Source organism: Gastrolobium bilobum, unplaced genomic scaffold (genome assembly GCF_033153095.1).
Source record: "Gastrolobium bilobum isolate Gb01-03AN ecotype WA unplaced genomic scaffold, APGP_CSIRO_Gbil_v1 utg1505, whole genome shotgun sequence".
NCBI classification, from domain to species: Eukaryota; Viridiplantae; Streptophyta; class Magnoliopsida; order Fabales; family Fabaceae; genus Gastrolobium; species Gastrolobium bilobum.
The window spans coordinates 94625-108573 of record NW_026897785.1 but is presented as its reverse complement, the minus strand read 5'-3'; the positions used below and the strand labels follow the sequence as shown (position 1 = coordinate 108573).

Below are 13949 nucleotides of genomic sequence, written 5' to 3'. Positions count from 1 at the left end.
GTTCGCCAACTTTGATAGGTAAACGCATTGCAAGCAAATAGAGCAGAGAGCTTACCGTCTGTTTCTATTAGAGTCGCGAGTTTGTTGTAGTCGGTCCGTGAAGGGAGAACTTGCTGCTTACTTGCTATATCCTCGCGTTCTTGCACGGCGTGTCCGACACGCTTCCGACACGTGGTCAATATTTGGGGATACGCGGTCAACTCTCCGACATGTTTTGACACGTTTTTCGACATGCAGTCAACTTTTTTCGACACGTGGTCAACGCTTGGACACGTTTTTTTAGTCTTAATTTTATTTTATTAACTAAAAATAAAAAAAATTATTTATAGATCAATTTTTTTCTGTTATGGAATTTGACATGAAAAATTAACAAGGTATGAAAAATTATTTTTGTTTATATTTATGTTATGAAATTTGAATATTTGATTGGTTATATGGCTTATTATGGACTGTTATATCTATTAAATATAAATTATATTATATATATTAAAAATATTATTTAATATCAAAACGCGTCCCAACGTGTCGTGTCCCGTGTCCCGTGCCCGTGCCCGTGCATCATAGGATACAGGACACGGGATATGACATGATACTCTGACACGTTAATTCTAAAAAGTATTAGATTTCGACATGTTAGGACACATTTTAATATTAAATAATATTTTTAATTTATGTAGTATATATTATATTTAATATTCAATAATCTAATAAAAAATAAAGTTAAACTTATAATGCCCATCAATTTTGCAAAGAAACATAAAATATCACAAATACTTATATTAAACTCAATAAAATGGTAATCATAATCTAACGAATCTAATAATTGTAACTAAAAACGCAACGAAATCCACACCAAAAAAAAAATGCAACGCAACCATTGAACCCTCTTTTGAGTTTCTACAATATATGTTGGAGTGTCAGAGAGTGTCGAGTGTCGGAAAGTATCAAACACGACATGTCAGATTTTTTGAAGTGTCGGTGCATCACAACTCATCCTTACTAGCCCTAAACAATTCACATTTAAAAAATATCTAAATATAGATAACGTTATTATAAATCACTTTTAATCGAAATTTATAAAATTAAGTTAATGCAAAATTAATTTTGTAATAACTTGTGGTCTAGTGCATTACACACTTTTTTAAGAAGGGATATTTAAACTAGAAAATGAGAATATGTAAATCAGTTAAAGAATATAACTATAAATTTTTTAAAATAAAATAAAATTAAAAATAGCATGTTTTATTTTTGTAATAGATTATATTAAAAAAATAAGTTACTATTCATATGAATGTACTGTAATTTAATAGATAAAAAATAGAAATTCAAAATTTATCTTCACACTATGAATTGCTAACATCAAACTCCAAAAAAACACAACTTAACTTTAATAATAAAGGGTTAAAATATGATAAAAAAAAGGGGTTAAAATATAAGAATTTCCTTTATACCTAAAATTTAAATATATTGTAAATAATTTTTAATTGATTTAATTATTTTAACTAAACTAAGACAGAGTCTTTTGTTAAAAAAAATCAAAAGATGTGTCATACTTATCACTGTTTCAGGCGTTGTTAATAAACCTGGCCCAGCTAGGTCGATTTGAAATCAGTGAATCGGTCATATAATAGATCTGGGTGAAGCAGCGGATCGCTAATGCATTGAACCCGGTGCGACCCAGTCAGTTTTAGTGAAAATCGATGACTCAGTAAGTTAACCGGTGACTCAGTCCGATTTATTTAAAAAAAAATTCAAAATTTTTATAATTAACATATTGGAGTAGTCTGTTATTTATTGACTTATATAAGTTATGTACTACAAGCATTATATATTTGTTTGATCTTTTATTAGAGAATAATGTGTAATTTATTATTTTTATATTAAAATATTTAGAACCAAGTCAAGATGATACGGATCAACCTCTCTTTATCCCGTATCTCGATCCGGTCAATGACTAGGCTAGTTTTAATAATATTGAGTTTAGACTTATCACTTTTACTACCTAAATAGTTATTGTTAGATCAATTTAAATTTAATAATTAAAAAAAATATAATTGTCATAATTTTAAATTGATCCGATAATAACCAATTGATAATAGAGAAAAATATTTATCTTTTAAATGACACAACTTATATCCTTTCACTCTCACAAAGAGATGAGACCCACACCTTAATTTTTTTTTTTGTCAACTCTCTCTTTCTCTCTCTTAAAATAACACAACTTTATATTCCTTAAAATAATACACACTTCTTCGTTTATAATAAGATTAAAATGGCCGTAACTATAAGTCTATAACTCTTTCGTATAAAAAATTCCTAATTTTGTTTTTTAAAAAAAGGGCAAAACAGGCGCAAGTCCCAAAAACAAAAAAGCGAGAAAATATAGGGAAAACACAGATAATTAAAGTCAAGAAAGGGCGCATCCATTGCGATTTCTCTTCTTCTTCTCCTTCTTCGTGTTTTGGTCGCATTCTTTCTATAACAGATCGCAACCTAGAGAGAGAGAGAGGAGAGAGAAAGCGCGTTAAAAGACCAATTTGACCTTCGATCTTCTTCATCTTCCTCTCTCTCGCTTCTCGATTCGTTTTCAAGTTATTTGTTCGTCACATTCATTCACCATGAACGAGAAGGCCAACGTTTCTAAGGAGCTCAACGCCAAGCACAAAAAGGTTCCTCTTCCTCTTAGGTTTTCCTTTTATTTTCATTTCATTTCTTTATTTCTTTCTTCTATTTTTTTTTTTTGAATTTTATTTCAATGTCAATAATAATATGTTAATGTGCCATTCCTGAATTCACAAATCACCTCGGATCAATAATCTTGAATTATCGGATTGGATTCGATAATTCGAGAAACCGAAGTTCGAAGTTGCGACTTTTTGTGATTCCTTATGTCATAAATAGCTGTTAAATAATTCTTTTGTTAAATTCGATGAAAAAAATGTGTCGTTGGTTGGTGGTAATGGTTTTCTGAGAAATTGATCTGCTTGTTACGTTATTCGTTTACTGATTGATTTTATATGTTTAATTATTTTGGGGATTAAATTAATCAAAGGTTATTGTAATTACTATTTAATTTTCTTTTTCTTCTTTTTGGAGGTGTTTTGAGGTCATTTGCTTGCTCAATGAAATACTATGGAGCCATTGGAAGCATTGTTAGTTGGGAACTTGGGATTACTCAAAATCTTTGTGTTAATCTGGAGAAACGTTCAAACATAGTTTTTCCTTTAATTGTCTCTCACTTTATTTGTTTTCCTTCGTACTTCCTGTTATTTCTGTATTTGTTAATTTCTCGTTTTGAGGATGATTTAATACATGAAACGGGTTTCGGTCATAAGGAAAAGACTTTGTGCGGATCTTATTTGATTTGAAAAAAAAGTTGTTTATTAATTTTATTTATATTTTGAGCTGCAAAAGGCCCTAACTTCATTCGAAACTCAAATGTTATAAGTTTAGATAGTTGGTTTATTCTTCATTGAAATCTCGATCAATTTTCATCTATTGGAAATTTTCCAGTCATGAGGGTTTATATCCTTTATTTTTACAACATATGAACTATAATTTGGATTGTTTCCTTTATTGAACGGTTGCATTTGAATCTTGCTACACTTAATTTTTCTTCTTCTTTTTTTTCCTTTACGTTTGCTCTTTTGATTAAATATTTTCTTTATTTACTTTAAATTAAATATGCAGATACTGGAAGGACTTCTTAAATTACCGGAGAATAGGGAATGTGCTGACTGCAAAGCTAAGTATGTATCTGGCTGGATCTAAATGTTTCAATCCCTATCACACATTCTTATATCAGTAGGAAACCAAGGAAAAGATACTATTCGTTCCATGGAAATTGAATTGTCTTTGTATAAAGCATTTTCAGGATTTTTTTTTTTCTTAATTGTTTGTTCACAATTTTTTATGAAAATTTGATTTGCAGAGGCCCAAGATGGGCTAGTGTCAATCTCGGCATCTTTATATGCATGCAGTGTTCAGGAATACATCGAAGTCTAGGGGTACATATATCAAAGGTAATGTTATGTTCCTTGGTATGGTAGAAATGATTGAGGTCTGTGGGTTTCTCTTGTAATGCTGATGCTTATAAAGGTCTTAGTTTGATCTATCAGAAAAAAATGTATGAGGGGAAATTGTGTATTCAGGTCGACACATATGGAAATAGAATCATTTTGAATTCAATTACATTGAGTATCTTGTCTGTGGACTCTGTGCTATGCATATGTTGCACCAATTGTATTTTAAATAATTAATTTCATAGTCTTAACTATATGATTGTTTTGGGGGACTATATTATTTTTTATTCTCATTTCACACGCTTGCTAGCTAAATACTAACTAAAGGTTTCTTAATGAGTAACAATAATGAAAGTATATATTCCTTTTTAGCTGGTAACTTGCATCTTGATTGTTGTTGTTATCAGAAAGTAGCATTGCTGTAGGGCATTTGTTTGTCAATACATGGTTAGATTGTTATTATTATTTTACTCAGGCTCTAAAGAGTGTTAGGCTGATAACCTATTTGGTTCACACAATATTTCAATATGACTTTTTTTCATTTTCAATCTATTATCAATATTAATACTGACTCAATTTCATTTAGTAATAACTGAAACATAACTACTAAGTTCTACCTATTAGATATTTACATTCTAGTCCGTAAATATTTATATTAACTAAAGGCTGATTCTAAATTTAAACCTTGCTAGTACAATTTTATTTTTATTTTTTATTATATGCTTGCTTAATAGCTTTTCTGCAGGTTCGCTCTGCAACTTTGGACACCTGGCTCCCGGAGCAGGTTGCTTTCATTCAATGTAAGTGGATCTGAATGGTCATGACTTAGTTGTTATTTTGAGTTTTGTTAGTTAGCAATAGTTATATAGTCTGCTCATTATATTTGAATTTCTTTTTTGGTCCTATATAGCGATGGGAAACGAGAAAGCAAATAGTTACTGGGAGGCAGAACTACCCCCAAATTATGATAGAGTTGGAATTGAAAATTTCATTCGTGCAAAGTATGGCTGTTGTTAAACACCTTGAACCAGACTATTTTTTTTATCTTTGTACAGTTTGAAGTGTATGTTTCTTATTATGTGCACCTCGTGAAAATAATTCTTTACTTTCAATCTTTGCATATATTTAAAGGTATGAAGAAAAGAGATGGGTTGCAAGGGACGGGAAACCCAAATCACCTTCTAGTCTGCGAGAAGAGATAACTCCTTCACATTGGCAAAGGCCTGTGGAAAGAGGTGGGCATGCCTATGCAGTAGCGTCTGAGAATACTTTTGAGGAAAGGAAGAAAAGCCAACCATCAAATGTAATTCCTGCTACAAGAATTAGTGTTCCTGCTCCTCCCAAAGGACCTGAGCTGGTATAATCTTCTTTGTTCTTAATGTAATTGTTTTATATGTGAACTTCTCTCTCTCTCTTGTTATTTTTCCTATTTATGTGTTGAATTATAGTGGTTTTGTAGTCATAAAGGTCCATTGTTCTGCAATCAGTGCCATGATTCATGAGTTACTAGTATTTTTTATCAATAAAAGTAATACAAGAAGAGAAAATGCAGAGTCCTTCCATCAACTTTGAAGCGATAACAAATAATACTCTCAACCTTAAATTAGGCATCCTCCCTCTTATTTTTAAGAAAAATGCTTTAATAGTTACTGTTAGAATATTAGATATGATATGATTAGATATGATTAGATATGATTGGATTCCGTCTTATCCGTAAATATTCTGACTGTATTAGGATTAGGTTTGGGCCTTTCACTTAAGCCCATTAGGGTCTCTATATATTGTAACTCTCTGACACAGATCAATATACAACATATTATTTTGTATTCAAGTTGGTACCAGAGCTCTTTTGTTCTGGGAACCCTCGCTTCCGCTTAGAAACCTTGTTTTTTGCTTTAAAACCTAAGCCCACTGCTTAGGAGTCCTCTTTCTTGCCGTGCGTCCTTCCGGCAAGCCTTCTAGGGCTGTAAACAGCCTCTGAGTGATTTTTCCAAACGCGTCAGCACCTCCGACGGCCACCGGAACCACCGCCCGCCGTCAGAATCACTGTTCAGGCAACCGGAGACTTTTTCCGGCCACTTTTCCGACCAAACTTCACGCGATCAGGACCCTCTCTTCCCGGCGACCAGGTCTGTGGTGGTCCGGTCAACAACGCATCTTCCACGCGCCGTCACGCGCCACCTGTCTACTCTGCGCGTGGGCTTCACGCGCCACCTTCTGCCGGCGCGTGAGCACTATTCCAGCGGCTTTTTCCTGCCGGTCTTGGACAGAGAAGCTCGCCTTCTCCTCCCCTTTCTGGATCTGTGATTGTTTCTCTGTGGGTCTGACCTTAGACGCGTGGTTCTTCTTGATTGGATATCGTTTACGGCTTTTATATTTTATTTTTAAATGGCAGCAGCATCTCTTGATCTCTCGGAGGTTAACTCTCCTTCTATTGTTGCAAATATAGCTCAGTCAGACAATGCATCATTTGGTTCAGGTTTGGACTATGCTGCACTCCAAACCCCTCTCAGGAAGGCTTCTCCTCAGTCTCAGCCTTATACTGGTAATCCCGTTGCTTGTGTTTCTCATTCTACATCACTTGGCACTTGGATATTTGACTCCGGTGCTACCGATCATCTCTGTGGTAATAAGGAACTCTATACATCTCTTACTTATTCTGATCATTTACTGTCTTTTACCCTTGCGGATGGAACCAAAGCCCTAGTTCGTGGGATTGGACAAGCTCGTCCGACCTCTACCTTGGCCCTGACATCTGTCTATTACATTCCTGGCATCCCTTATAACTTAATTTCTATTAGTAAGTTGATCCACTCCCTCACTTGCACCATTACTTTCTCTAACCATTCTGTTTCTGTGTAGGATCCGGGTACGGGGAAAATGATTGGAGTGGGTCGTGAGTCACGGGGGCTTTATTATCTGGATGTGCCTCGTCCTTCAGTAGCATGCTCTCTCACAGAATCTCCACAACTTATCCACAGTCGCCTTGGTCATCCAAGTCTTTCAAAGTTGCAGAAAATGGTTCCTCTTTTGTCCGGTCTTCAGTCTTTAGATTGTGTGTCATGTCAACAAAGGAAGCATACACGCTCCTCTTTTGCCAGTCGAGTCAATAAACGAGCTGATGCCCCTTTCTCTCTTGTTCATTCAGATATCTGGGGTCCAAGTCGTACCTTGTCTGTCTTAGGTTTTCGGTATTTCGTTACCTTTATTGATGATTTCTCCCGTTGCACTTGGACCTATTTAATGAAAAATCGTTCCGAGTTATTTTCCATTTATAAAAAGTTTTCTACTGAGATCCATACTCAATTTGGTGTTTCTATTCGTATTCTACGTAGTGATAATGCTAAGGAATATGTTTCTATTGATTTTTCTAATTTCTTGGCCACACAAGGTACTTTACATCAAACTACTTGTCCTCACACTCCACAACAAAATGGGGTGCCTGAACGTAAAAACAGACATCTTATTGAAACTGCCCGTACCCTTCTTATTCATATCCAGGTTCCCCTTCACTTCTGGGCAGATGCTGTACTCATCTCTTGTTTTCTCATCAATCGCATGCCTTCATCTGTGCTCCACAATGACATTCCTCATAATCTATTGCTTCCAGATGTTCGTCTTTATCCTCTAACTCCACATGTCTTTGGTTGTACTTGTTTTGTTCATGATCTCACTCTTTGTAAGGATAAGTTAACATCCAAAGCCTTTCAGTGTATCTTTCTTGGTTATTCTCGTCTTCAAAAGGGTTATCGTTGTTATTCTCCCGACCTTAAGCGTTACTTAGTTTCCGCTGATGTCACTTTTCTTGATCAACAACCCTTTAATTCTATCCCATCTCAGATGTCACAGGTTGATCATGTACTTCCTGTCCCTTTTCTTGACTTGTCTTTGCCAGCTGCAGGTGCTTCTATTCCAGATGAGCAACCTATTGCTTCTATACGTGAGGACCGTCCACTTCTCACCTATCAGCGTCGCACAACTGTGCCTCCTGTCGACTCGACTCTTGCTGACTCATCGCCCACTGCTGTTGCTTCTTCCCCTCCGGATCCTTCATCAGAGACTCTTCCCATTGCTCAAAGAAAAGGTACACGTACTACTCGTAACCCTTATCCTCTTTATACCTTTTTGAGTTATGACCGTCTTTCTTCACCTCATTTCACCTTTGTTTCTAGTCTTTCTTCTATTTCTATTCCTAAGACCACAGGTGAAGCACTTTCCCATCCAGGGTGGCGCCAAGCAATGCTTGATGAGATGATTGCACTTCATTCCAATGGCACTTGGGACCTTGTTTCTGCTCCTCCAGAGAAGTCTATAGTTGGTTGTCGCTGGGTTTTTACTGTGAAAGTTGGACCTGATGGCCATATTGATCGTCTCAAGGCACGTTTAGTTGCCAAGGGTTTTACTCAAATCTTTGGCCTTGATTATAGCGATACATTTTCTCCGGTCGCTAAGATGGCGTCAGTCTGCCTCTTTCTTGCCCTTGCTGCTGTTCGTCACTGGCCACTCCTTCAACTTGACATCAAAAATGCCTTTCTTCATGGTGATTTACAAGAAGAAGTTTACATGGAGCAACCACTTTTGTTGCTCAGGGGGAGTCTGGAAAGGTGTGTCGTCTTCGGAAATCCTTATATGGTCTCAAGGAGTCTCCTCGAGCATGGTTCAGTCGCTTCAGTTCTGCTGTTCAGGCGTTTGGCTTAATCCGCAGTAAAGTTGACCATTCTGTGTTTTATAGGATTACATCTCCTGATAAGTGTATCTATTTGTTAGTCTATGTTGACGACATCATTCTCACCGGAAGTGATCAAGACGGAATTCGTCAGTTAAAACAGCATTTGTTTAGTACATTTCAAACAAAGGACCTTGGGAAGCTGCGTTACTTCTTGGGAATTGAGGTGGCGCAATCCAGACAGGGCATTTCTATCTGTCAAAGGAAACATGCCTTGGATATCCTAGAAGAAACTGGTATGTTGGGGAGTAAACCAGTTGATACACCTATGGATCCTAATGTCAAGTTATTGCCCGGACAGGGGGAGCCGTTATCTGTTCCTGGACGTTATCGGAGGCTAATTGGGAAGCTCAACTATCTTACTGTGACTAGGCCAGATATTTCTTTCGCTGTTAGTACGGCTAGTCAGTTTCTTGATTCCCCTTGTGATTCACATTGGGATGCTGCTGTGAGGATCCTCCGATACATCAAAGGAGCACCAGGAAAAGGTTTGTTGTATTCAGATCAGGGAAATATAGAAATTTGTGGTTATTCAGATGCTGATTGGGCAGGATCACCCTCGGACAGGCGCTCTACTTCTGGCTATTGTGTCTTCTTTGGAGGAAACTTAATTTCGTGGAAGAGCAAGAAATAACCTGTTGTTGCTCGATCTAGTGCAGAAGCTGAGTATCGTGCAATGTCAAATGCTACCTGTGAGTTAGTCTGGTTAAAGCAGTTGATTCAGGAGCTTCATCTTTGTGAACAGAAACAACCCATGACACTCATCTGTGATAATCAAGCTGCGCTATATATATCCTCTAATCCTGTCTTTCATGAGAGGACCAAACATATAGAGATTGATTGTCACTTCATTCGAGAAAAGATTCAGTCAGGAGAAATCAAGACTGCTTTCGTCAACTCCTCTGATCAACTAGCGGATGTTTTCACTAAAGCTCTTAGAGGTCCTCGGGTTGAATACATTTGTAACAAGCTTGGTGCTCATAATATATACGCACCAGCTTGAGGGGGAGTGTTAGAATATTAGATATGATATGATTAGATTTGATTAGATATGATTGGATTCCGTCTTATCCGTAAATATTCTGACTGTATTAGGATTAGGTTTGGGCCTTTCACTTAAGCCCATTAGGGTCTCTATATATTGTAACTCTCTGACACAGATCAATATACAACATATTATTTTGTATTCAAGTGTTACTGTGTATGCATCCTGAATGCCTCGTATTGGATATTTAAGCCTGTACCAAAAGAACAACCTTAGGATTGGTGGTTAGGAAATACCACAGTGATGATCATGAAAATAATGAATAAAAGCATCTCTTGTGGCTTTTTTAAAATTGATGGGGCTTAATTGCCAAAATTGGAAGTTAAGGATCCTGTGCACTTTCTTTGATGATAACTAAGTTTTCAAGTGTGCAGGTGTGGCCCAAGATAATAATTGCAAAGTAAAACAAGAAACAAGAATAGTTTTTATATCAAAAAAGGGGAACAATATGGTGTGAGTAGAGAGTAGCTTTGTGACATGTTGAAACACAGCCGTAATGTTGTGATGTGTGTTACTTGTATTGTTGTCTCATATATGCCTGAAATGCCACTCACCTCTAGATGTGTTAATATCTATGAACTCTATTATTTTCAAGGAAAATCAACGAACTGTAATTCTTTCCTCGAGTGCATCCTATCCCTGATCTGAAAAGATAAGTCTATCCATTTTCAGAACACAGTCCAAGTCGTGAAATAATAAAACTAATATGCAGATTCCTTCTAGGGAAATTTTATGTTTGAGGTACGTAATGATAGTGGTGGGTGTTACGAAAATATTATCGGTGAGAGAAATATTAATTTTGACATTTTTTATATAGATAAATTATGACACTCCAAGCAATTAACATAGATTATCCTCCAGCTCTTGTTCTTTTTTTATTGCGTTTAAATAATTTTTTTCCCTTGATCTGTAAAGTTGAAAGTATCATGATTTGTACTACTAGATGTAAGACTATATAATCAATTCCTGAACAGGTAACTCCTGTGACAAAACCTAAGCATATTGAGAAAGTGGAACCTGTGGAACCACACCCTCAAGCTGGAACTTCAAAGCAGACTACTGGTACAGCTGAAAATTCCCCTCCAAAAGTTGACTTTGCTACAGACCTTTTTGACATGTTGTCCATGGATGGTCCAAGTGAAACGGGCTCAGGGGAAGCTGGTGCTACTACTGATGATAATAACTGGGCAGGCTTTCAGTGTATGTTTTATAAATATAACATGGAAGCACAAAAGAAAGCTTTTCCAGACATTGTTTTTGAAGAATTGAAGAAGCTTCTTTCATTGTGTTGTGTTTGACTTATGTTATAATTTTTTGCTATAATTGTTTCAGCTGCTGCAGAGGCATCAACAGCCGAAAAGACTGATGCCATGAAAGCAGTTGAGAGTACACCCCAGTCCACATCTGGAATTGAGGATCTGTTTAAAGATTCACCTTCAGCGACCCCAAGCTTAGCTCCAGAAAAACCACAAAAAGATGTAAAAAATGATATCATGAGCCTCTTTGAGAAGGTATGTGTCAATGCTTCAACAGGTTGGTTTAAGACTGTGAGTTCCTTCTTTGACTTGATATGCTTGGTCTTATATATATGTATATATATTGTGTGTTGTTATTTGAGCATTGCTTTTTTTCCCTATGTATGAGTTATTATCCAAGAAACTACACCAAGTGAATTTAGTTGATCTCTATCCTCAGATGGGTTGTTATTTTGGTATGTCAACAAGATTTTACCTGACCCAGTAAATTCGATACCTGCAGACCGATATGGTGTCTCCATTTTCTATGCATCAACAGCAGCTGGCCATGCTGGCACAGCAACAGTCTCTTCTAATGGCTGCTGCAGCCAAGTCTGCTGGTGGGGATTCCAAGTATCCTGCTAGTGTACACCCGCAGCTGGCCATGCTAGCACAGCAACAGTCCCTTCTGATGGCTGCTGCAGCTAAATCTGCTGCTGGGGATTCCAAGTATCCTGCTAGCTTACAACAACCTGGGTCCAATATGCCTGTCCAAAGTTGGCCAGCTTCTGGCTACCCAATTCCTGGAGTAATGCCCATGGGTGGTCAGGGAGAGTTGCAGAAACTTATTCAGGTAATAATTCATGTAAGCATTAAGTTAATAGTTTAATGATTTGTTCGTATCTAAACAGCAATTTATTTCTCTTCTTCCTTCTGGCTTCTGGGTTAGACGATGAACATGACTGCAGCGCATCCAGCAGGGAGCTCGGTTCAGTATCCACCATCTAGGTACACCCCTAATTTCTGACTTTGTGTACTTAAGCCTATTTAATTTCAGTTTGGATATGTAATAGGGATTGGCTTGAATGTGACCTGATCTGGCTGCATAGAATTCTGAATAATCTTAGATCGATATTGGTCCAAACTGCCAATCAGAAGGAGCCATGGTTCCACAAACCAAAATTAATGAGCTACGTGTGGAATGCTGTGCTAAAAGGCTATTTAAGGGGGTTCTTTTTCCATTATGGATTTCAAAAGATGATCCTCTTCTGAAAAATTTTCCTTTCATGGTTGAGGACTAGTGTCATTAGCGTTGGAATAATTTTCATATTAATCAACTGCTGGTTTTGCTGTCCCATCCCTTATGCTACTTAAATTTGAGTGCGAATCATCTCATCCTGAAAGCATGCCATTGAGACAGTCTTTTGTTTCAAACATTTCTTACAAATTTACCAGTATTATTGGTTGGGAAGATATAGCATCGTTTGCTTAAGATTATGATACATATAGGGCATTAATCTACAAAACTAAACATCTTATAGTCATCTATCTATATTGCACATTGTTTGTACATGATCTATAGTTCTATATAATGACGTGTTTCATCCCAAATATATATATATATATATAGGATCCTTTGACACCGACGTCAAACTTTTTAGTTTGACACCAAATCCTAACCGTTGATTTCCGCCAATCAACAGTTATAATTTATTGCGAATTAGTAATTAATTAATAAGTTTGATACAATAAATTATAACCGTTGATTGGCGGAAATCAACAATTAGGATCTGGTGTCAAACTAAAAAGTTTGACACTGATATCAAAGGTATATATATATATATATATCTGTTGATTTCTTCTTTATTTATCCTTATTTTTTATAGTTAACAAGGTTACCATTTGTTGCAGCTTCTATACTATGGGGCAAGTTGCTCCAGTAAATGGTATGATGACAACGGGAGTGAGTAAAGCTGAGGCAGCAGCTCCGGTATCATCAACCACTTCACAGACGGAGAAGGAATATGACTTTTCCTCTTTAACCCAAGGAATGTTTGCGAAACACTGATTGGCCTTTGCTTATTCCCGGCTGTGTCATATATCACAGGAGATTAGTTCAAATTACAGTAAAGTACACTTTCTTTTTTTCTTTCCCCTTACCTGTCCTTGGGTTGTAATCCATTTCTAAAGCTACTGAGCTAGTTCAGTTTTTTCCTCCTTGTTGGTGATTGCTTCATTTGTATCATCGATAGGTGTATTCACAATAAAATTTAGTGATATTATTTATTCCTTTTTTTCTTCTTCTATATTACAGGTAGTTGGTCTTTCACTGCATTAAACAAATATGTTCAAAATTTACTTTGGTAATTTTTTTATTTTATAGTATTCAAATGATAATGTTGTCTAATAATTATTTAAAGTGTTATTTAAATATATAATAATTATTTAAAGTGTTATTTAAATATATAATAACCGAGTTATATTTACAACTCCTTTTCGCTTATAATTTTTCATAATTAAATCTTAATTGTTGATTTTTACTAATCTAATGATTATATTTTAGGGTTTAAGTTTTCTTATGTTGTAGGATTGTAGGAGAGAAAAAAAAATAGAGAGAAGTTAAATGTGGGTCCCATATTTTATATTTAAAAAGAAAAGAAAAATTAATTGACACGGAAAACGAATTTGTGTAGGAAAATGATTTACTCTCATGTAGCATGAGAGTATTATTTCCCTATATTTTATTAGGTTATATTTATTAATTAATTATTAATTTCTAATAAATTATAACTGTTTTATTGGTGAAAATAAGTGATAAAGATTTGATTGTAAGAGATTGTAAGTTAAAAGAAATTGTGAATATAACTTCTCTCATATAATAAAGGGAAAAATGTGTGTCATTTTAAAGGATGTAAAATTGT

General features: G+C 35.8%; 1 protein-coding gene across 1 annotated transcript; it reads left to right on the top strand.

The window, feature by feature from the left end:
- Positions 1 to 2386: 2386 nt before the first annotated feature.
- LOC133310306 (ADP-ribosylation factor GTPase-activating protein AGD5-like) lies at positions 2387 to 13312 on the top strand. The gene is made up of 11 exons (XM_061511215.1): positions 2387 to 2669; positions 3691 to 3749; positions 3932 to 4022; positions 4768 to 4822; positions 4933 to 5023; positions 5154 to 5379; positions 10768 to 10993; positions 11126 to 11304; positions 11552 to 11881; positions 11978 to 12036; positions 12940 to 13312. Exons 1-11 carry the CDS (start codon positions 2619 to 2621, stop codon positions 13094 to 13096), a joined length of 1524 nt encoding a protein of 507 aa, XP_061367199.1. The 5' UTR covers positions 2387 to 2618; the 3' UTR covers positions 13097 to 13312.
- The last annotated feature ends 637 nt before the right edge of the window (positions 13313 to 13949 follow it).